This window comes from Genypterus blacodes, unplaced genomic scaffold (genome assembly GCF_046128005.1).
Source record: "Genypterus blacodes isolate CSIRO-AG114 ecotype Tasmania unplaced genomic scaffold, CSIRO-AGI_Gbla_v1 ptg000292l_1, whole genome shotgun sequence".
In the NCBI taxonomy this organism is placed as follows: domain Eukaryota; kingdom Metazoa; phylum Chordata; class Actinopteri; order Ophidiiformes; family Ophidiidae; genus Genypterus; species Genypterus blacodes.
The window spans coordinates 728-24,068 of record NW_027467083.1 but is presented as its reverse complement, the minus strand read 5'-3'; the positions used below and the strand labels follow the sequence as shown (position 1 = coordinate 24,068).

The 23,341-nt window shown below is 48.4% G+C and overlaps 2 protein-coding genes and 2 non-coding genes across 4 annotated transcripts; 3 read left to right on the top strand and 1 right to left on the bottom strand.

Moving 5' to 3' along the window:
* Window positions 1-370: 370 nt before the first annotated feature.
* On the top strand, window positions 371-485 carry LOC142988083 (U5 spliceosomal RNA). The gene has a single exon (XR_012960559.1). It is a non-coding gene; the product is annotated as a U5 spliceosomal RNA (small nuclear RNA).
* A 441-nt stretch (window positions 486-926) lies between these two features.
* On the top strand, window positions 927-1,042 carry LOC142988082 (U5 spliceosomal RNA). Its single transcript, XR_012960558.1, has one exon. It is a non-coding gene; the product is annotated as a U5 spliceosomal RNA (small nuclear RNA).
* A 1,636-nt stretch (window positions 1,043-2,678) lies between these two features.
* On the bottom strand, window positions 2,679-5,838 carry stac3 (SH3 and cysteine rich domain 3). The gene is made up of 12 exons (XM_076137065.1): window positions 5,831-5,838; window positions 5,433-5,511; window positions 4,799-4,952; window positions 4,604-4,701; window positions 4,382-4,442; window positions 4,067-4,164; window positions 3,919-3,988; window positions 3,784-3,836; window positions 3,497-3,579; window positions 3,310-3,361; window positions 3,089-3,226; window positions 2,679-2,789 (listed from the first exon to the last, which is right to left on the bottom strand). Exons 1-12 carry the CDS (start codon window positions 5,836-5,838, stop codon window positions 2,679-2,681), a joined length of 1,005 nt encoding a protein of 334 aa, XP_075993180.1.
* A 2,236-nt stretch (window positions 5,839-8,074) lies between these two features.
* Window positions 8,075-19,508, top strand: mbd6 (methyl-CpG binding domain protein 6). The gene is made up of 13 exons (XM_076137066.1): window positions 8,075-8,259; window positions 9,240-9,442; window positions 10,304-10,443; window positions 10,546-10,648; window positions 11,130-11,301; window positions 11,464-13,908; window positions 14,272-15,287; window positions 15,648-15,753; window positions 16,067-16,212; window positions 16,354-17,118; window positions 17,217-17,269; window positions 17,454-17,520; window positions 17,781-19,508. The coding sequence occupies exons 3-13, from the start codon at window positions 10,328-10,330 to the stop codon at window positions 17,850-17,852; spliced, it is 5,061 nt and encodes a 1,686-aa protein (XP_075993181.1). The 5' UTR covers window positions 8,075-8,259; window positions 9,240-9,442; window positions 10,304-10,327; the 3' UTR covers window positions 17,853-19,508.
* Window positions 19,509-23,341: the final 3,833 nt, after the last annotated feature.

The following is a 23,341-nucleotide window of genomic DNA, read 5'->3' as shown; positions in this document are numbered from 1 at the left end:
TATATAATACTCCCAATGTATTCGGTCGTCTTTTAGCTTATACGAGTGTGTGCCAAACTAATGAGCTGCGTTTTAGGAGAGAAACGATGTTTGTTGAAAAGTAGTGACGCGGCCATGGCCGCCATTATCCCACAATGCAACGGGCTTTCCCCGGTAAACACACTAAACTATCTTCAGCAACGTTCACATACATATTTTCATTGAAAATCTTGGCCCTTTTTTAGGCATGATGTGTGTGCGACGTATATGTGATGACTGAAATACAAAAAGTAGAATAATAGAAATACGAGGAACCTTAGATTTTGAAACCGTAATTGAGAGCGGTGAGGCGGAGAATGGGCTTCCACACTTTGCCATTTGTTTGTCAGTACGCTCTTGTTTCTCTTCAGATCGTATAAATCTTTCGCCTTTTACTAAAGATTTCCGTGGAGAGGAACATTAAGAGTTTCAACTAATTTTTTGATGCCCTGCTTTATTGCGGGGCTTCCTCACACTGTTAAAATGAAGTTATCACTTTTGATGCAACATACCCACAACATTTCACATGCAGAAGTGTGAATCATACTGATTACTGCAATTCTGAAACACTGATGTATGTCGAGTCAAATCACATATATTCGTGTAGCCCACAAGCTCTGCTTTCAAAGATGTAATCTTCTGCTTAAAGTCCTATATTATCGAAGTAAAGGTGTAAAAGGAAGATAGGGACCAAAATCTGAAAAACAACCACGTATCCCTACACATATACACGTCACTGTAATGTATAGTGTTTCTATGCAGTAGGCTGACTTTATGTTCTGCTGTAAGCAAGTTTGACCGGTAGGTGGCGTTCAAAGTCTTTGTAGGGGAAAAGCAGTCTTGAAAACCGTGGTGGAGAGCGGAGAGGCGAGGAATCGGGCCTTACACTCTGACTCTTTGCCTTCAGAATACTCTGGGTTCTCTTCAGATCGTATAAATCTTTCGCCTTTTACTAAAGATTTCCGTGGAGAGGAACATTTAGAGTTTTAGCCAATTTTTCGATGCCCTGCTTTATTGCGGGGCTTCCTATTTCTATCCAATATAAAATAAGAATAACGAAAACCTGTGTGTTGCAGTGGGCACGCTCGACCGATTGATGGCAGAATTTCTCTGTAATTGGGAATGGGAACAAGTGAACCAAGATGACGCGGCACAGCAGCGGAAAGAAATACAAAATGTCGATCGACTCAAGAATACGCGACTTCAATCAGTCGAAGATACACTTTGAGGGGATAATATGTCGATGATGCGTCTTCTGCAGAGCTGAGGCTATAATCTGATATCATCCATATCAAGACAGAGACTTCTGGCGTGCGAGTTTCACAGCGATCAATCAATATAGTGACGTCATCGAGACACAGTTTCACCAAATACTGATGTACGCTTGTCCGGTACAGATGCTTCTCTTCTCTTTGCCCTATAAGTGTTACACGTAAACACTTTGACAAAACTCACAAAATGTTGGAAACAAACCAGCGCAGGAAGACAACATATTATATTTTAAATCCAAACGAAAGAGTTGTTTTTCCCGCAGTACCCAGTTCTCCCGCTAGGTGTCGTCGTTCTGAAGTCTGTCCAGCAGTCGTCTCACATTCCTGTCTGATACCTGAGTTGAATCTGAGCTGACAAGTTTGACCTGGAGGTTCATGTTCCAGCTTATAAATAGACGCGCTTGTGCTCAGTGCTGCATAAGTGTCAACCAGAGGAAATTAAGGATAAATAAAAGAAGAAACGTGCCAGAGAGAATGAGCAGAGAATCAAAATATAGCAGCGTTTTATTTCATGTTTGTCTGTCAGACTTCATTGAAGTACACTTCAGCTTTAATATGCGAAACATTCATATTCCAAACCATCAGCAGCAATAAGTGCAACCAGTCATTTTAGTTTGGGTAAAGTTGTGTGCAGCATTGATCTTTAAAGGTGTTTACTTTACATTTGAAAGATGAGGCTTGGACGAGAGTGTTCCAAATATTAAACCATCATCATTAAAACATCAGTTAATGTGCAAATAAATGTAATTATCTAGAGGTAAACCTGTGCAGTTTGTAATAAATCTACATTGTCCTCTGCTGGGGTCACATTCCATCTCTGTTTACATGAATATGGCACTAGGGAAGTTTGGTTGAGTTCAAACTCTCATCTTTAATTGTTTATAATCTAAATATTCAATAATCCTGTGTTTCTAGTTGAATGTAAACATTTATGTAAATGTAGATAATTACTTGTTATGGGTTTAAGTAAAAATCTGAATGAATTTGTTAAATCATATATATATTAATAACTGTCGTCTAGTTAGTCGTCAGTCGTAGTTTATCCTTTAAAGCTTTATAACTTAATGCAAACCTCTCCAGCTCATTGTGCAGCATGTAAGCGTCTCATTGTTCACATCACTCTGCTATTCACAGCTAAGCAAATACCTCATCTGCTTCTATTTCCTCTTTAACATTGTAGAGGAGAGGTGTGAGCTCCTCATCCCTGCTGCCTCTGCTGCTCCGGTGTGTCACACATAAACATTTGGGATCTGACGGCCGTGCGGAGCAGCAGGCTCAGGTTCAATGTATAGAAAGTGTCTGATGGCAGCTGTGAGTGATCTCTCATGTCACAGTGCGTTTCCTTCTTCTTCTTCTTCTTCTTCTTCTGTGGTGCGTTGCGCGGCGTCTTTATGCCACAGTCACGATCTCCTCCAGCAGGTCAGCGGGGAAGTAGCCCAGCTTGCGTCCCGTGCTGACCTTCAGGTAGCCGCCTTTCTCATCGCCTTTCTTCACCACGATCTGAGACACAGACAACACTCAGCGTTACCATGATCCCCATACACTCCCACCAAGGCCCGCACAGGAAGCTCATAGGAAGCAATGACTTTGTTTGTCATCCTTTTAACCTCTGACCTCCTCAGGCAATTAGTTTGACTTCACATCTTTCCATGTTCACAGAAACCCTAACCCAGAAGAGTATTTGACTTCTGTTGAACTTGAAACATTTGTAGGGAAATACAGTTACAGTCTGACAGTGTTGTGTTATGTTGTTCATCTACACACAGACACACAGACACACACACACACAGTGCAGCTACCTGATCCTTCTTCAGAGTGATCTGTCCCATCTCTCTGTTCCCTACAAAGGAGCGAGTCACCTTAAACACCCTCTCTGCTGCGCGCACTTTGATGAGGTAGTTGGTGGGGAAGTAGCCCGTCTTCTCTCCCATCTTCCCCTGAAAACACAGAGCCAGGATGAAGACGGCAAACACAGAACAAACCAGAGTCCTGCATGCTAACAGCTGAGGGAACCACTCACCCTCCACCACTCCTCATTGGAGTCATCCAGCACTGTGATCCGATCACCGGGACTAACACACACACACACACACACACACACACACAATATTTACTTTAAATAAGTGGCTCTCATAAAAAGTGAAGTTGTTGTTGTTGACATTAATGTTTTGAAGGCGTAAATGAACGTTTGTTTGTTGTGAACTCACTGGAAGTCGAGGTCGTCCTTCTCGATGGCCTTGAAGCGGTACAGAGCCAGGTAGTAGTGGGACTGGGAGAACGTTCCCTTAGCCTGTCAGCACAACACACACACACACACACACACACACTACTCAGTAATAACACTCAAGTTCAATATGCATCATTAGTATATAACCTGTTTGGTACTGGAGCTACGGCAACCATGGACAACAAGTCAGACTGCTTGTTGTCTAAAAGGACTGTCTGAACGTGTGCAGATACTTTATAGGGTCTGTTGACATGAGTGTGACGTCACCTTGTCGTCTGCTTTGTCTCCTCCCTTCTCCTTCTTGTCGTCGGTCTTGTGTCCTGTATGCAGGCGTCACACATCAGCAGCTACACACACACACACACATCACCTTCAGTGTTTAAACTCCGCTCATGTTTGTACCTTCTCCTCCCTCCTCGTTCTCCTTTGGCTGTTGGTTCTCCTCTTCCTCTTCCTCCATCATCATCATCATCTAGATGGAAGATGATTCCAGAATGACTGAATATTTGCTCAATCCTCCTCTTTCCCCCATGAGGTGCCACACACTCACGTTCTTCTTGTCGTTTTCGTTCTTCTTGCGCTCCTTGTTGGCCATGATGACGCCGACCCTCAGAGTGTCAAAGACCGGGTCGTTCCGGTTTGGGTTGTCTGGTGCAGGACAGAGCGGTTAGCCACATAGACACACACACTACATACATCATATAGTGTCTCTAATCAAATACATTTATGAAAATATATGAAATACAATAGTTTGGGACCAAAATGGAAATCTGTCTTCTTTGATATTGAACAGTGAAGATCTTAGTTCTAAGTTACTTTGGTTTGGTTAATAAGTAAATAAGCTCATTCGTCTGACGGTGCTCACTTGGGTCTGGTTGGTCGCTGCTGTACAGAGGGGAGCTGTAGGCTCTCCTGAAGCCCGGCGGCTGAAAACACATTATTAAATCATGAATAACTGTCTCGTCTCAACGCAGGCATAGAACAGAACAGAATAGACTGAAGGGGAGTGATCTATGTGAGAGGGATCTACGTATAAATAAATGGGACAGTGCAAACACAGCAGAATAATAGAAGGAAGACGTCTCACAATCTTGCCAAAGCACCTCTGGAACTCCACGTAGGACTGACAGGAGTGGTGGATGTTGGTCTTGCAGTTTTTACACCTCAGAGCAAATTTGTTGTTCACTAGAAAAGAGCAAAAAGGTGAAAACTCACTCCTTAAAGCGGCGGTGCAGCGTTGAAACGTTTGACCCTGCGTTTGAGTGACTTAACCAGCACTCACACACTATCATGCGGGCGCAGACGTCACAGAACTTGGGCTTCTTGCAGTAGTGGTCCTTGAACTTGTGGGGTTTGTCGTTGACCCGGACAACAGGAGGTGGAGGTTCTGGCTCCTTCTCCTCCACCTCCACCTCCTCGTCATAGATGAAGTAGACCTGGACACACAGAGACATTATGATAAGAACCAAGCAACTGAATGGATAAGTTGGACTAAATCAGTGTGGAGAATTTCCATTATGATTCATAAGTTCAATACTTGTGTCTCTGTTGTTTTGATGAGTTCAACAATGAAGTAGAGTCAAACTGAATAACTGGTTGAGTGGAACACACTCTGCTCATCTCAGGCTGTTCACCTTCATCATCTGCACTTTTTCAGCCCAGAAAGTGTTCAGTCACATTGGTAATTAAACCTTCTTCCTGTAAAGATCAGCCAGCAGCGTTATTTTATCCTACTGAGAATAAAAGACAGAAACGCTTCCGTCAGGCCTCTAATTTTGACGCTGCTCTGCATTCCGACAGTCCCAGCTGGTGGCTATATTAAACTTAGCAGGAATGGCACCGTGTTGCTGACAGTGGTGTGTGTGTGTGTGTGTGTGTGTGTGTGTGTGGAGGGCTGACACAGTCCTGTCACTCACAGTCTCTCCTTCCTCCTTCACTACGTTGTCAGGAGCTGGAGGGTTGTCATGTATGTCCACAGAGTTCTTGTCATCCTCCCTGAACCACACACACACACACACACAAACACACACACACACACACAAGACAAAACATCAACCCACTAATACGACTGAATCATCCATGTTGGAAGAGGAATTCCAATCAAAAGAATAATGGAAAGGATTGAACAAATGTCATATGTGACTGATTTACTTTGTTCACATATCAAAATGCTGATTACTCTGTGAGATGCTTTATTATTGTGTGTGTGTGTGTGTGTGTGTGTGTGTGCTCATCATTAGAGTCGTACTGAGTGTGGAGTCATGTACTGTAGATGCTGTGTGATGTTGCTGTGGACTGCAGCAGTTATACTCACAGGTCCATGTTGCCGTGTGGACAATATCAGGGTTTCCCCACCTAGAGAGCAAAAACACACACTCACTCTGAGCCACGAGCCATCAAATGTAAAACGTTTGACGCACTACAGCTTGAGTTACATTGCTCTTCTTCAGGCTGCAGTCAAAATCAGCAATCAGCCCTGACAATGTGTTCATACATTTGTTCATAGAAATTCAATGAAATGATTGAAATACACGCACATTTGGTAAAAACTAATCATTCAGTCTTGGCACGTGTGGCTGTTGGGCTTCATTTGGCGTCCATTCAAACCTTATGACGTAGATTCTGACTCGAGATTCATCATCTATCCTGTATGTTGAGCAACTTAGACAACAAACATGACGCACTGTATCTTACTCTTGTAACATATGTGCGTTCTCATACACACACTCACACAGCCTGAATGCACTTGCCTGCTTGACTAAACTATTCTAGGGTCGTGAAATTCAATCTCATCCCAGCTAAATGTGGGCGCCTGTGCCAGTAAGAGGAGGAATGGCAGAAATCTACAATCTACGGACCAAACTCACTTTTTGTGAACGAGCAAAAGCTTCAAATATGAGCAGTAAGATGAGTAAGAAACAAATGACTGCAATGCTTCATACAACTGCAAAACTGAAATGAAAAAATAGAATCTCAAACGTTTCCTCTTTCTTGTCATTCAGACTTATTGTGCAGTAAACCAACCAAAAGTGTAAACCTGAACCTACCTGCTGTCACAATCCACTTAGTCCAGTTAAGACGATAGAAATCCAATGTGTTCCACCAACTTCTCTGCTGGTGACGGCTGAAGTTGTCTTCACTCAGTGGATCTGAGAGTCCAACAGACCAGCTGACCAGCCGGCTTCCTCACTTCAGACCCTTTAATCTTCAATGTCAACACCCTCAGTGTCCGGGCGCCTTCTTTGATTCTACTCTAGTTCCTTCGGGTGGTTTCCAGAGGGATTTCAGGCACCGGGTGTGAGCATATAACTGTATTTGTGTACTTGTTTATGATTGTGTGTGTGTGTGTGTGCTGAGCGCTCATGTGTCAAAGTGAGTGTTTTCGACAGCTGGGGACCTCAGACTGAGCACCGATGACGAGGGGGAAATGAGATACTATCCCTCTCCTGTCTTTATAACACACACAGACCCACACACACACACCTCTCCCCTTGTCCCACTTGTGCACAGACAAAAGAAGACCCACACATTCACAGAGGAATACACACATTCATACTGATCTTGGTCCTTGTCCCTCTGTACCCAGGAGAACAAATCAAAATGCACAGATGTCTTTCACTTACAGAACTCCCATCAGTGTCAAATGTTAAAGTCTGCCTGTGTGTGTCTGTGTCTGTATCTTTATGTTATATTCTACTTGCCTGGTTTAGAACAAGAACTTTTGTATTTCAGAACAGGACGATTAAGACATTCAACAGAATTTTCACTTTAATAACGATACAATTAATTTTTAATTCAACACAAATAGTAGAATACTAACAGTTGTGTAACATATTAAATTAGATACACAATGCATAAACGTTGATAAATAAATATTGAGTTATTGTTTTTGACTCAATTGATAAATTCCATTTATACATATGTAATATCTATAAGCAGATGGATGTAAAGCGATTAGAAAAGAAGGCTCAAACTAAACAACACATAAAGAGGTAAGAGGTGCTGCTCTGAGTCAGACCAGGTGAGATGCTGAGCAGCCAATCGATCACAGGCTGCCTGCAAGCACACCGTCACTGCACTTGGACTCAGGTTGAGTTACACAACTCACAGAGCCCTTTGTACCTAAGGAATATGCAAGCAAATCACTTTGTGTAAATTAATGCAAATGAAATGCAAAACATCTGTCAAATTAAAGTCTTTGGCTGAAACATAATGCAGTAGGTTCAGATTCATCAACACTCTAATGGTAAACACACAGACACACACAGACACACACACACAACGGTGCTTGTGGGACATCTACAGTGTTTTATGAATGTATGTTGATTAATGGGGTGTTTGTTTGATGCGGGCCGCCGCCATATGGAGCTCACGGCCCCGCACCGAGCAGCAGGCGGACACGTATGCGGCCTGTTATTACTCCGTCATTATCATGTCCTCTATCACGGCTGCCTGTCTGAGCACTACAAAGGTCCCGGTGCATGTTGGGTACAATACTCCTGCGCCCTCACTGCGCATGCCCGACACAAAACTCCATTATTTTTTTTGCTCGGAATCTGCAAGAAAAAAAAAACACACAGTGGGCAACTGTGAATTTGGGATTACATGAATGTTCACGGCGGCCGGAGATCCACCCGAGTGCGCGACGGTTTAGCGGAGCGAAGAGCAAAGCAGCCGGCGGATAAGCGTGCACCGGCAAGCGGGACATCCGTGGATCTTGTCGGGACACTTCTCCAGAACCAAGTAAATTTCAGCCAGTTAGCCCTGCTAGCCGAGCTAAGTGGCTAACGTTAGCCCGAGAGCCCAGGCGCAGTAAAATGAAGCGTTATTGCTCTTTGTTTTTAAACCGGGCGGCCGGGCGCTGTGGTGGCACGGAGAGCTGATTGTTCATGCTAATCCGTGATTTAAATACCGGACTGGTTCGTTTTTGTAGCATTTTTCTAAAGTAGCAGCCGTATTCAAAACATTCTCGGAGCTAGTCAGTTAGCCAGGCAGCTAGCTAACTCTTGATTCTCCCGCGAGCCAGAAAAGCGAAGAGTCCCAAACTTCGCCAGCGCCGCGGCGGACGCGGAGAAAGCTCCGGCTAGCGTCAACGTCCGCGTCCGTGAGTAAATATGGCCCCGGTTGTCTGCTTCGTGCTGCTGTGTGCGACTCGGTGCTGTTCGCGACTTGTTTCTTTTTTCTCCCCATCACGCAGGAGTTTAGTATCGGAGTGTTTTGTGCGCCTGACAGCTGTCACGGCTATTGCACAAAGTAGAGCAGCCAGCTAGCTTAGCGGTTAGCTTAGCCGTTAGCCTGCCGCGTATCAAGTCAGTAGTAGTGTTGAACCTCCACTCTGCTTCACTTACGGGGCTCTTAAATATCACATTTGGTAGTTTTTGTGCTTTTGCTGTCGTGTTATCTTGTAATTTAGACGTTGCAGAGGCATCAGCTTGTGTCGCCTCTGGTCCCCCAGTGAGCCCCGGGCCCGTCCACACACACACACACACACACACACACCCTCCCACTTCAAAGTAGCCGCAGCTTGTTCTGAAGTTGCGGATCCTTCAGCTGGAGCAGAATGTGATCACGTTAGAACTCAGTTTGGGCCACATCCGTAACAGGAAATGCTTTGTTACACGGCTGATTCTCCCCTGTTGTCCTTGTCAGATTATGTAATCCACCTCCGTCTCTCTCTCACTCTCTCTCTCTCTCACTCTCTCTCCCTCTCTCTCTCCGCGCAGGCTTCCAGTCTCAGCCCTCGCAGTGATATGAACTGAGGGAACATCTGCAGGAGTCATCTTCTCAGCAGCCTCTGAGCCGGGGCCGTCCAGGTGCTACAGGCGCATACAGGCAGGCTGATCTGTGCGCTTCTCACCCTGCAGCATGAACACGGAACAGCGGATCCCCTAGCCAGAACACATCTCGGCTTCCCAAAGATGACAAGGTACACACACACACGCACACACACGCTTGAGAGTAAAGCTCTTACTAGTTTGGTTTGACAGTCACACTTTTATATTTTCTTTTTGGGGGGGTTTATTTTTGCCTTAGCCACGCCCACAGGCCCTTTGGTTTTAAACAGTAGAGCATGCTTTTGTCTTTTTAATGCTTCAGATAAGGATTTAAGAAAAACACTTTGTCTTGTCCAAACTTTCACTTTTGAAGGACATTTAATGCGTGGTCTGATTCTTTCCCTGTTGTTATAAGCATATATTTTAGCATCATTGATACCTGATATTGTTATTACATAAAGGGCTCCACCCAAGGATTATTCTCTTTAAAATCATCACTCAAAACAGGTATAAATGACTGATTACTTGCTTATAGAAAGCAAGTAATCAGTCATTTATAACTATTTTTGCAAATAATCTAGTAATCATTTTGTCTCCCAAATATCAAATAAGGCAACAAATTCCCATCACTAGTTCTTAAAATGTACAATAGTTCCCAAGCATATTGATCAAATAGAGAAAAGTAATCAACTGATAAGTTTCAGTGCTTATTTGTTTCATAATCTGATACATTTAAGTTGCGTATTGCTTCAAATTAAACATTGGTTTGTATGAGAACAGTGGAGAAATTCACTTATACATAAAAGCATGAGTGTATTGACTTATTTACCGGCTCACAGTGATGCACAGCAAACACACTGCAACAAAGTTGACTTGCATTCATACTCACTGTACACTAAATCATTCACATTCTACCTGAAATTGTTTGGATTTGTTGTTTGACTTCCCATGCACTTCATTAGTTTATATCTTCAGTGTGTCAACTGTGTGTGTCCTGTTGTTGTTCTTCTAAGGTGTTGGCAGTCAGCAGTTACAAAATGATGGGAGGCAGTGAGCTTGTCAGTGAGGACAAGGATGGGGTCCACACCGCCGCAGTGCACATCCCCATCGGCTGGCAGAGGAGAGCGGAGGACGGCCAGGTGATCTACATCAGGTGCGTTGGCTCAGAAACACAAAGGTTTCGATGTGGAGTCTTTGCTTGTGTGTTGAACATGAAGGACTGACTGTGACGTCTTGTTGCTGCTCTCTGGTTTAGTCCCAGCAGCACGGTGCTGTCCTCTCTGGACGAAGTCAAGACCTATCTGCTGACTGATGGCACCTGCAAATGTGGTCTGGAGTGTCCACTCGTCCTCCATAAGGTAAAGCTGCACACTGAGCTTAAAGTACGTCTGTGAGTGGTTGATCCATAGATTTTCTGTATTAAATTATCTTAAAAATAACCAGGAAATAAATCCAGACTGTAGTTAGGTGTTTAAAAGAGCTTTTACTGTTATCTGTTCTGTTTGTATCATAAGAGTAATAAGATGCTTGTGCCCACCTGTATACACTAAACTCCTATATACTTTTGTATTTGTGTTGGTATTAAACATATGAGCTTTAGTCAAACAGAAGTGTGTTCAGCATTAGCAGGCTCTCCTCCAGCTTGTTAATATGGATATGAGTGCATAAGATGCCGTACTGCTGGTCCCTAGTGTGTAGAGGCACCGGTGACCTTCTCTAATATGCATACATCAGTGTGAAATATCCTCACCCGTGCCCTTAGCTGTCGTAAATCTAAGGAGAAGTTATGCAGTGTTCTCTCTTCACTCTTGCCAATTCCTCTTTATCTTTCTCCCACAGGTTTTCAACTTCACTGTGGGAGTGAAGGTGGAGCAGCACAGCCAGCCTTTAGGCAAAGCAGAGCAGGACATGACCAAACTCTGCAACCACCGCAGGAAAGTGGTGGCGATGGCTGCACTGTGTCGGAGTATGCAGGCCTCTCAGCTGCCCTTTGCCAACCTTCATCATCCAGGTAAAGCTTCAGCAGCAGCTCAGTCAGGAAGAATGTTCTTTGTTTGAATATATTGTACTTGCCTCACAATTACTTTCTTCAAGATCAACCTTACAAACCAAACCTCCCGGTGCTCCTGAGTGAATCCTGTCTCTAACGTGTGTGTGTCTCGTCCCTTCTCAGAGGTGAACAGTGTGTTAGTGGACAGCCGCGATCCAAAGAGGCCACACCTGGACCGGGAGGAAGAGGAGCGTGGCACCTACCACCCCAAACCTCGACCCCACAACAACCTGGCCCCAGCCCCCTGTTCCAGCCCCAAGGCCTCCCACCACTTCATCTTCCCTTACAATGGATCCTCTCCCCTCCTGCACATGGGCACAAACTCACACCATCCACAAGATGCTCTGAGACGGCTTCACCACCCTCCTGTCCCTACTTCCTCCGCCGGTTCCCCCGGCTCCCCGTTCCCAGTTTACAGCACCGCCCAGAGGTCACCCCGAACTCCCACACCTCAGAATGTCAGTCAGTGTCAAAGGTCAACGCCCAAAACACCAGAGACCCCTGGTTCTCCTCGACTGGGGCCTCTCTCCTCTCCTCCTCCCTCCTCCCCTATGACCCTTGGTGGTGGAGGGGGTGGAGGAGGAAGGCTGACTCATGGTCATCATCCTCACGGCGTCATTGTAGGAGCGCCTCCCCTCTCCCCGTCTCCCTCCCGCTCTCCTTCTGTCCACAACATGAACTGCGTGTCTCCTCACCAGCGCTCCCGTCACCCCTCGGCCTCTCCCTCCCCTCTCTCCGAGCAGGGGGGAAGCTCGACAGAAGGAGGAGGACTGATGGGAAGTAACTTCCCCCAAAGGAGGAAATCGGCCTCTTCCTCTCCACACTCCCCTCTCCCTGGTGGCTCCCCAAACCCCAGCTTACACTTCCCCAAATACAAGCTGGAAGACATCTTGGAGCAGTTTAAGAACTCAGGCAACAGCAGCACTAATAACCACCTTGTCCCTACTAACCTTTCCTTAATGACCAACCAAAGCAGCAGTAACCCTCACGTTCTGTCCCTAGCTCTTGATAAAGTGGGGAACTTGAAGCCCGCCAAGGTTCCTGTGGGTCCGGCGCCCAACGCTGGGCCGATCAGTTTTGCCTTGAACTCTGCAGGGCCTTCCAGTTTACCTCTGGGGCCGTTCCTGAACCACCACAGCCATCAGAGCAGGCCGCCGCACCCGCCGTCTTTCCCCGCGAGCAGCCTGCTCTCTGCCGCTGCCAAGGCCCAGTTGTCGAACCAGATAACCCAGGGCCAGAGTTCAAACGCGGCCGGCAGCCCGGTGAGCTTGGCCTCTCTGGAGGCTTTGAAAGAGACACAGCAACAGTCGTCAAAGGTAACAAACAGCACTTTACATAACAACCACCCTCCCTCCTCCGTCGCTTCTACTCGGCCTCCCCATCCCTCCCTGGCAGCCGCGTCCTCGTTTCTCTTCCCTCCGTCCCACCCTCTGGTCCAGTCCCATCACCTCCCCTCCACCACAGAGCGGAACACGTCACATAGGAAGAGGCAGCGGCGATCTCCCACCGTCCTCAGCATGCTGAGGGACACCCAGCAGCTCACTAATGGGCCCAGGAAGACCCCACCAGGAGAGGCCATCTCTTCTGCCATCATCAACCTCTCCACCTTTTCCTCCTCCTCCTTCCCCTCCTCCTCCTCCTCCTCATCGCACTCCTCCTCTACCTCAGCTGCGCAGAACCAGAACGCTCTCATGTTGGAAAACCACCATCCCAGGCTCTCTGCTCCCCGGCAGCCAGCACACCTCGCCGGTCCTCCCAGACAGAACGAGGCTCTGGATTACACTACAGGCCTGTCATCTACAGCAGGACCTCCTCTGGTCTTGGACCCTCCCACCCAGCCTCTGTCGGCTCTGTTACACCTGCTCAGCGTGCAGAACGCGCAGGCCGCAGCCTCGGCGTCCAACTCTGCCCAGACCGCTCAGCCGGGCTCCGTGTCCGCTGAAGGAGGCGGAGACACTAACAAGCAGAGCCCCAGAATGTCGCCCCGTTCTCCCGCTCCTCATTCCAGCGTCAGGCACCCCCAAACTCCATCGCCGTGCCGAACCAGTAACACTAATCTTCTCCAGTCGCTGCCACATCCTCTCTCTCCTCCTCCCCCCGCCGCTCACTTCAGATCAGCACAGTCTCCGTCACAATACCAACGTACTAAATCAAGTCCTCTACATTCACCTTCTTCGTCTTTAGTCCCATCAAACCTGTGTTTAGCTTTGCACAACAGAGGCAGTCCATCACAGCCTCGATCACCGACCCCTTTAGACAAGCATCAGCCAATTAGAAATCACATTCCTACTACAGTGGACTCAGTTTCCCAGGCGCCTCTGCGGGAAGCCTCTCCACAGGTCGCTGTGGCAACAGAGATTGGCAGTAATAGCATGTCAACAACAGTGGACCTGAGTCACTCTCAAGGCAGTGTCTCCATGGCGATATCCACCTCCCCGAAGCCTCTGGATCTTAGCAACCATGTCCTCGCTCTGCTCGCAGCATCTTCCACGGCGCCCCAGGGGGAGGGCGGCTCCTCCGACCGGACCGCTGACGTCATGATGTCCTCTCAAGGAAATCACAATTCAGGTGAGAACGTCCGACAACACAGGCGGCTCAAAAGTTTTCAGTTCTGAAATTTGATCTCCATACTTCTGCTGTGTTGTGATATTATTGATTTAAATGTTAATGTGACCTCTGGACTCTTCTCAGCACAAAGAAGCTCCTGACCTAATGCTGCACATGTATGTTCACTATAACGGCTTTATGTGTTTGTAAACAAAACTTTATTTACATCCAAACCTGGTCCCTGAGAGGTGTTTCTGTCTGTCACATGTTTACTCTGAACCTGTGTGAACCTCTGCACACCTCTCTACTCTGGTCCCATGTCAGCCGTCATGTTGCTCTGTGATGTCATAATAAGCTGATCTTTGTGTATCCGTCCTCCTTCAGGGTCAGAAGAGTCTGTTGGTGTGGAAGCTAAAGTCTCTACAGTGACCAAACCTCCAGCAGCCAGCAGCCCCGGGCCCATCCACCCCCCTCATGATGACCCCAGCCCCTCTGCCTCCTCTACTGTGGGGGACTCCACGGCTTCCTTACCTCTGGCAGAGGCTTTCCCCTTTATGAACCAAGAGCAGCTGCTCCAGCTGCTGTCCACCAATGGGGGTCTACCATCGCTCCTGGATCCCACAGTCCTGGCTTCGTTGTCACTGGGGGGGCTGTGGTTGGGAGGGCAACACACACAGATACTTCCTGCCAACACTACGTCACAAACTCCACACAATCTCACAGAGCAACAGCAATCAGAGCAGCAGCAACAGTTGCTTATGCAGCAGCAAGAGACTCAGCACCAAAACCAGGATCAGCAGCAGAAGCAGCAGCAGCAACAACATCTAAACAACAATCCTCTGTTTCCCCTGTTGCCCTCGCTGATCGGTGGCCATGGGGAGCTGCCTCTGAACCTTCTGGGCTTGTTGAACCCGCTCCCACCGACCCCCACTCCAGGACAGGAAGCAGACATGGGGCTGACAGAGAAGCACGGCCTTCAGGCTCTTCTCATGGCCTCCTTGCTGCTCGGGCAGCAGCAGGGCCCTTTGTTGTCTCTGTCTGGACTGGGTCAGTTGAGCCAGGTCAGCTTGGAGGTTCCTCTCCAGCAGTCGCAGCAGATCCCCACCACGTTAGAAGGCTTATCCCTGGATAAGACCTCTGGCCTCCTGGATCCATCCTCCCTGCCTGGCTCGGGGCTCTTGGAGGTCCCCCAAGGCCTCCTCCCCCTCTCCCAACCAGCTGAGGGCTCCATCCAGGCCCTCCAGTCTCTGCTCCTTCCTGCCGCTCTCCCCCCTCCCCCCACAGCCTTCCTGCCCCTCAGCCCCGCCCTGCTATCTGCCGCCCTGAGCTCTGCTGAACTCCACCCGCCTCCCCACACCCAGTTAGCTCCTGCACAGCAAACCCAACATAACCAACCTCAGGTAGGCTCCCCGTCTCCTCTGGCTCTTTCCCCCTCAGCTCCTCTGCAAGTTTCCTTACAAAAACCTAGCAGCTCATTTCCTAAAGCTCTCCATTGTGTTCCCTTCCTTTGGTTGCTTAGTTTCCGTAAAAAACTCATCAACCCTTTTCCGTTAAAAATGTTTTTCCACAGACTATTTATAAATCAATCCACATAAGTCCTGATTTGTTTTGGTTTGGTTCCAGTCTGTTTCTCTTCAGTCAGTTTGAGTCGCCTTGTTGTTTTTTTGAGGTCGGACTTTTCCCTCATTTCTGAATCTAATTCTTTTCTCCTCTCCTCTCTCCTCCCCTCTTTCCTCTCCTCTCCCCTCTCTACTCTCCAGGTAACCACTGACACCGGTGACACCCTGATCCCCCTCTCGCTCCAAGGTAAAGACAACCCCATTCTCCAACAGCTGTTACCCACTCTGCTCAACCCCACTGTGTTAGGTGAGCTGCTCTCCTCACACACACACACACACTTCATATGATCCATCATACTCCTGATACTCGCATACACTACACCTTGTGTGTGTGTGTGTGTGTGTGTGTGTGTGTGTGTGTGTGTGTGTGTGTGTGTGTGTGTGTGTGTGTGTGTGTGTGTGTGTGTGTGTGTGTGTGTGTGTGTGTGTGTGTGTGTGTGTGTGTGTGTGTGTGTGTGTGTGTGTGTGTGTGTGTGTGTGTGTGTGTGTGTGTGTGTGCTCACACTGCAGCAGTGAGCTTTGTTTCGGTGTGTTTACGGTTTGTGATGCATATTTTATAGGAGACCTTTCTAGCATCGCAGCGCTCCATAACATGATGGGGCTGGGAGCCGGTTCCATCCTGCTTCCCCCGGTCCAGGCCTCTGCTTTGGGAATGCCGCTGCTCCAGGGTCCTGATGGAGCCATCAACCTGCTCAACAACATACAGGTCAGTGTGTGACGGGGCGGGGAGCTGACGGGGTTAAAGCCTCTCCCCACGGTGCTATATCTGTGAGGACATGTGGTTTGTGTTAAGCGTTGGGTTGTTGTTTAACCTTAAACATGTTCTGCGGTTGATCTGTTCCTCCAGCTGAACATCGCAGCAGCCTCAGAGGGAGAGAAGTCCATCCAGGAAACACAGAGCCCCGCCCCACAGGAAGACATTCCAGCCAGTCAGCTGGCTCCAGAGGCGGCCCCCAGCCCGTTACCCGCCTCAGCCCCGCCCCCTCCCCCGCCCCCACACAGAGGATCTGACGGAGGCTCTGTGGGCAGCGGCGGCATTATTGATCCTTATACTTCTTTCATGGACACTATTTATACCTCCTTCCTCCAAGTTAGTGCTAAGGAGCAGGAAGATGGGGCCCACTCGGGGCCATCAGACCCCTCCTCGCCCTTCTGTGCCTTACCACCAGTCTCTTTCCCCGTGGAGCACCACACACCGTGCGCCCCTGTCCCCACGTTGCCCCAGGCCAGCGCCCCCGTCTCCCTGAGCCCGCGTCGCGCCTGCTCCCTCCGCAACCCCGACTTATCTCGACTCAGCCTGGAGGCGGCGGCCCATTCCCCGGCCCAGGGGACGCCCAAACCCACGGAGGAGGGGTCGGCGTCGCCCTTACAAAGGAAGCCGCTCATGGTAGAAGGACACACCCACCCCGAGCCTCCTCTGCCTCACATATACTTGGAGGAGGCAAAGACAGAGTGTGCCGGGCCGGCCGCAGCCGTGTGTCCCTTTGTGGAGGCCGGGGTGGAGCGGCAGGGGCATCTTACTCAGGTGGGCTACATCAGCCCCAGGGACGGATGCAGCGGGAGGCCCAAGGAGGAGACGGCTGGGATGCTACTGAGCACAGAGCAGGGAAGAGTGAGTGCCTCTGCTCCCTCTATCACACCACACAATCAGTGTGTTAGTCCATTTATTCAAACCTTTCTGATGCATTGATTTGTTATTTACCCCCTAAGGATCAAGTAGGAGCAGTGGGAGGAGCCAGGAGAGGAAGGAAGAGGAAGCAAACGTGAGTTCTCTGTTCGCCTCCGTGAGATGAGCTCAGAGGTTTACTGTGTGTTTATGGATCAGACCAGCTGTTAGTCTGCTTGATGCTTCATACAGGCGTCCTAATCAGGTTTACATGACCTCATCCTGCTGCGCTCAATAAGAAGTGTTTACTCAAGTGTTGTGTGTGTGTGTGTGTGTGTTAGGCTACAGAATGTGCTAGAAGACTTCAGAGATGTGGATGCTGCAGCACTAGAGGAAAACAAGGCCACGGTAAGAACACGGCTCCTTCCCTGAGACACAACTGCTGCGCTCCTTCGTCCTGATGATGATGATGATGATGATGATGATGATTCAGATACATTACTGTGATGTAACATGTGTCTTAAATGGTTCAATCAGTCTGTGGAGAGCAGACCAGGCTGATCGGACCTCCAGGCTCTGTGTGATGTGACTGTAATCGTCTCCCTGTCTCTCTCCCTGTCCCTCCCCGTCTGTCCCTCTGTCTCTCTGTCTCTCTCTGTCCTCTGCAGACGGCCCTGCTGAAGCCGGAGCGGTCGGTCCGGGGCAGGAGGCGGCGAGGAGCCCGGTCTCAGAGGCAGTGATGTGTGGACGGAGATGTTAGTCTGAGCTGTTCAGCAATCAAAGGCGGCTGGTGTCTCCTCTCTCTCCCTCTCTTTCTCTCTCTCTCCCCCCCTCTCCATCTCTCCACCGTCACTCTGCTCTCCACTGTCTAGACCTTTTCTTTTTATTCAACTGCACTAATATTGCACCGTTGTCAACCATTGTTACGGCAACCACTATGGCAAATCATAGAGACCTAGTTTGAAAAGTAAGTTCTTAAAAAAAAAAAAAAAAATGAAGAGACGTTGTAGTTCACGAAATAATGGTTGCTTGACGTTGTGATCAGAGTTAATTAATGGTTGGTGTTAGAGTTCAGTCACAAAGTAACAACAGTACTGTTTCTTCTCATCAGTGTGTTACTGTGAGTCAGGATAAAGCCCATCTACTTGAATGATGCTGTGTTTGCTGTCTGTTGGAAGTGTGTGTGTATGTCTTTTTACATGTGTGTGTGTGTGTGTGTGTGTGTGTTGGACAACAGTGCTGTTGCTGAGCCCCCTCACTGTTTGTTATATGAACTGCTCATCCTTTAGTGGAACACCCGGTGGTTGAGGTAAAGGCCTCTGTGTGGAGACGTTCAGTCAAAGGCTCACAGGCTGCTAACCAAGGAAACAGCTTCACTTTTCCATTTCAAATCCTCCGTGTTTGGGGACAAGCTGTGGAAAGATGTTTTCTTCTGTAGCTTGGACCTTCAGTCAACCAGAACAGGTTAGTTGACTTCCTGCAGGTCTGGTGTGTGTGTGTGTGTTTACATGGACACCTGCTCCCTGTAGGAACGTTTGAATCCCCGCTCGCCTCGTCCCATCTTCACTCCTTACTCCGTACATCCCCCGCGTGGTTTTATTATCCGCTCAAACGTATACAAATGAAGTTCTCGTGTTCTTCTCTTTGGAATAGGAGCAGATGTCAGTCAGATTAGGAAATGTATTAATAGTGAGTTTGATTTTGTCCGGGTCTGGAGATGTTACATTCACATCCCACATACATTTCACATGCCATGTTCTTTGTTGCTGTGATGAACTGTGTTTATGTTGTGATGGAGCTTATTTAATTATCTGTTGATGTGTCGGAACACCCATCCAGACTTTCACCCTCCTCCCCTCCCCCCTCCGCCGCCCCGGCCCTGACTCACATGTCCTATAGGAGAAGGTAGTTAGTAAAGGAAGGGGAGCCCTGAGATCAGACAGCTGGGCTATAGAGAGTACGGTTCGTCCTCTGATTGGTGGAACAAATGAGAGCGATGATGTGTGTGTTGGATGTGGATCTGTGTGTTATCTGTGGATCTGGAGTCATACCCTGCGTCTCCTCCCGTCACTGTTTGAGCTCTGCTCCACACACACACACACACACACACACACTGCCCCGCCCCGCCCCAAGAGTACTGGCATCTCTGGCTGTATTTAATAAAATAAAATAAAGAAAAGTGAAAAAGAAAGCAGATTATGCAATTTCTACACATGGAAATTTGTACATATGTACAGTTAATGTGTTTTATTTTGATTTTATATTGTTAGCGAAAGAGACGAGAGAAAACAGCGAATTGTGAATTTTTCTGGGAATTGTAATTAAGTATTTTTCTCATTCTACCCCTTTGCTTTCAATACTTATGTTTAAAAAAGATGATTAAATTGTGGACTGTAGCTTTCTTTTTTTATATGGGAGTCTTTTTTTTATTTAATATTAAACTATTTACAGAAAACCTTCACCCTTGTGTCGTCTGTCGGGGGGAAAAGGGACGGAGCCCAGAAGCTTCAGGAAACAAGTTATAATGACGACCCGGTCTGTGTGAAAGACCTCCTGTCTCACTTTCCCTCTAGAGGAGAAGTTTATATACGCAAACTGGAATGAGAAGTTCTCCTGTTTGAGTCATGAGGCCGCAACTCTTAGCTGCATTTTGTGCTGAGTCAGGACTTGAACCCTCACATCCTCCTCAGCAGGAACATCTCAACCTGAACAACCTGGAAGCAGAGACACGTGTGGCCCAGGGAAGGTAAGATCCATCTGACAGTTTAACTCCTTCATGCCAGCATAAGGTGTTGGAGAATAAATCTGTATGAATCCCAAAGGAAGCAGAAGTGATCGCTCAAGCTTTTATATACGTTTGTAAACTAAACTTGCTGACATTGCACAACTTTCTTTAAATTCCCGGCAGTGGTGAACCAAACTTTTGAGGCCTGATTTAAAGGAATGTGGCCATGAGGGAATCTTGGATTTCGTGTGTGTGTGTGTGTGTGTGTGTGTGTGTGTGTGTGTGTGTGTGTGTGTGTGTGTTCCAGACGAGTGCTGCATAGAAAGTGTCTTCTGGTACTAAACCAGAGTGTGTTTGTGTTCAGTCATTCTGCTGCATCATCCCTGCATCATCACTCCTTCTCGTGAGTTCTGAGCTCATGTTTTGATCGATCCCCTCTCCTCTCGTCTCCTCTCCTCTCCTCTCATAATGGCTCCTTGTGCCTTCCAGGAATCCAGCGTGACGGAGATGCAGAGAGCTGTGCAGCCTTTGTTGTGATTGCTTCACTGTGTTTGTCCTGCAGCGTACACACTCAGTTCATAAGCTTCACTGAAACAACACCGGCTGTGAGGTGTGAAGACGTTGGACGTTGTGACGCTGCAACATCCGGCCGCCTGCGAGGATGCTGCTGAGTCGGTGGGTACCACTTTAATGACACCGAGGGATGCAGACCACGCCCTTCCCCGGCCCACCAGAGGGGGCGCTGTGGCGACAAAGACAGGCCGATGAGCAGCAGCAGCAGCAGCGAGCAGCAGCAGCTTTACCTCACTGCCCTTCCAGCAGCATCTCACCTTCAGCCGGCCGGGCGCGGACAAAACAAAGCGGAAAACAGCGAGAAATCCACCAGAGGAGAAATCGAGCTTCATCGCGGTCGGTTGTTGTAATGATGTAGGGCTTTTATTCCGGGTTTCTTATCAGATTTGACATCAATTCGAGCCTGTCCGCCTCACTGCGACAAGGAATCATCCCCCAGCTGCGCATCAATAAAAGCGCGTCTCCGCTCCTCGGCTCTCACTCCGCCCCGCAACTCGACGACTCCGCCCGGGATATTCCGACCGAAGCCTCTCCGCGTCCCGCCGCTGTTTCATTCAGATCCGAGGCCCCTGACAGGAGTCCCCCGGTCCTCCCATCATCTTCCTCAGCAGCCACAGCAGCAGCAGCATCCTTCCTCCTCCTCCTCCTCCTCCTCTTCCTCCCTGAATCTGCGCCATGGCCGACATCCCAGCCGAGTGTAACATCAAAGTGCTGTGTCGCTTCCGCCCTCTCAACCAGTCTGAGATCGTTCGCGGGGACCAGTTTATCCCCAAGTTCCAGGGCGATGACACCGTGGCCGTGGGGGTAAGAGGCGCTTTGTTGTGCATTAAAGGCCGCTCATTAATAAACCATCAGCTCCATCTGTTTGGGCTTCAGTGACGGGAAATCTCATTAGGAATCTCCGTCACAGCAGGAAGCGGTGCAGCTTTCCTCCTTAGATTGAGCTCTCGATTCTCTGGCTCTGCGCGACGCTGCAGCCAAACGCGTCTAATGTTGTTAAAATGCGCAAACTGAGGCCTTCATCAGCTGACAGGAGCCCGATGCAGCCTATAGGAAAGATCCGGGGCCTGGAATCAGATTAGATTCAGATTTAAGTAATTTAATGGTTGCATTATAATAGTTTCAAACGATGTTCATGTTAAAATGCAGGGGGAATAGAACAGAATAGATGAGAAGAGGCTGTTTATATGGTGGTTTGGCCCTAAATGACTTATCCTGACTCATCAGACTCAGAATGCAGATCTGATACAGTCAGCAAATACAAATGACACATTAATGTAAATGATCAATGCTGGAATTGTGGCATCAGTCGCCTCGCCTCTCTTCTCTTCTCCATCCTGTTAATTACCTTGGTGATGATGAGGATGACGAAGGTCTTGCTGGCATGTAGCCGTTCACTCAGACACTAACAGGTTTTCTGGGAAACTGGGTGGAACCAAATGTGACGATGATGCTGCTGTTGCTCGGCCTGTTTACTCTAAAGATGATTATAAATCTGTATTGGCCTGTAAAGGGTTAAAGTAGTGAGAGGATGTGAATGTTGGATCCTATAGAAAGCTTTAGGATATAAGTTCACTGCACTGATCCAGCTGGCACCATGTTTATTAGAGAGCTTGTTGCTTTTTCATTGATTTCTAGGTTTTAGGATGGAAGAATTTCATCCTAAAATGTAGAAAATTAGAGTTTGTTTTTCAGCATCAACAGGGCATGAGGTCATAGTTTGGCCCCCAGGACGTCTCTCTCTCTCTCTGGGCCCTTAAACACTTTGATGTATCACGTGCTGCGCAGTCACAGGCCCCAGAGCCTCCACGGTATTCTGCCATCAGAATGTTGATTTGGTCGTTGGTATGCGACGTCATTTGACATTTGAAAGAAGCTAAATCTTATTGTGTTTGCTAATAGCCATGTTTTGCTTCCACGTTGCCTCATGTTGTTGGTTTGCACTGTAGATGTTTGATTCAGGGCCAATCAGCTCCTCAGGAAGATGAGACCAAACGAGATAAGAGGACTAAATGAGTTAGTATAATGGGCTGAGGTCGTTATGGCGGCGCTCTGGTTTCTGATGGTTCTCCCACTCTGAGCGTCGTGTTGAGACGATCACAGAAACACCTCCACCTCCACCTGACCTCTGCCCCTCCTCCCTGCATGAAGCCTGGGAAGAGTCAAGAGAAGCTTCTCTCTAATTACACAGAGGATCAATATTCATCCACAAACCTCCTGCATCACTCACTGACCTGCTTTCACTGCTGACCGCCTGACCGCCTGACCGCCTGTCTGCCTGTCTGCCTGTCTGCCTGTCTGCCTGTCTGCCTGTCTGCCTGCCTGTCTGTCTGCGTCTGTGTTTGTCTTTCTTTGTGTCACTTTCTTAATCCATCTTCCCCCCTTCTTTCTCTCTCTCTCTCTGCTTCCGCCATCCCTCGCTCGTCCTGTAGGCGTGAACCCCCCCTCTCTCTCTCTCCCCCTCTCTCTCTCTCTCTCCCCCCCTCTCTCTCTCTCTTCCCCCCTCTCTCTCTCTCCCCCCTCTCTCTCTCTCTCCCCCCTCTCTCCCCCTCTCTCTCCCCTCTCTCTCCCTCTCTCTCCCTCTCTCTCTCCCTCTCTCTCTCTCTCTCTCTCTTTCCTCTCTCTCTCTCTCTCTCTCTCCGCTCTCTCTCTCTCTCTCTCTCTCTCTCTCTCCCCCCCTCTCTCTCTCTCTCCCCCCCTCTCTCTCTCTCCCCCCTCTCTCTCCCTCTCTCTCCCTCTCTCTCCCTCTCCCTCTCCCTCTCCCTCTCCCTCTCCCTCTCTCTCCCTCTCCTTCTCCCTCTCCCTCTCCTCTCCCTCTCTCTCGCTCTCTCTCGCTCTCTCTCTCTCTCTCTCTCTTTCCTCTCTCTCTCTCTCTCTCTCCCTCTCTCTCTCTCTCTCTCTCTCTCTCTCTCTCTCTCTCTCTCTCTCCCC

What these genes read in the sequence shown, in the direction of transcription:
- stac3 (XM_076137065.1), bottom strand. An exon ending in CAGCGACCAACCAGACCCAA is followed by an intron (nt 4,165 to 4,381) that starts GTGAGCACCGTC and finishes GTCCTGCACCAG; the next exon opens with ACAACCCAAACCGGAACGAC. An exon ending in CCAATGAGGAGTGGTGGAGG is followed by an intron (nt 3,227 to 3,309) that starts GTGAGTGGTTCC and finishes CTGTGTTTTCAG; the next exon opens with GGGAAGATGGGAGAGAAGAC.
- mbd6 (XM_076137066.1), top strand. Translation starts at nt 10,328, where the DNA reads ATGATGGGAGGCAGTGAGCTTGTCAGTGAGGACAAGGATGGGGTCCAC. An exon ending in GCTCAACCCCACTGTGTTAG is followed by an intron (nt 15,754 to 16,066) that starts GTGAGCTGCTCT and finishes CATATTTTATAG; the next exon opens with GAGACCTTTCTAGCATCGCA. An exon ending in GGAAGGAAGAGGAAGCAAAC is followed by an intron (nt 17,270 to 17,453) that starts GTGAGTTCTCTG and finishes TGTGTGTGTTAG; the next exon opens with GCTACAGAATGTGCTAGAAG.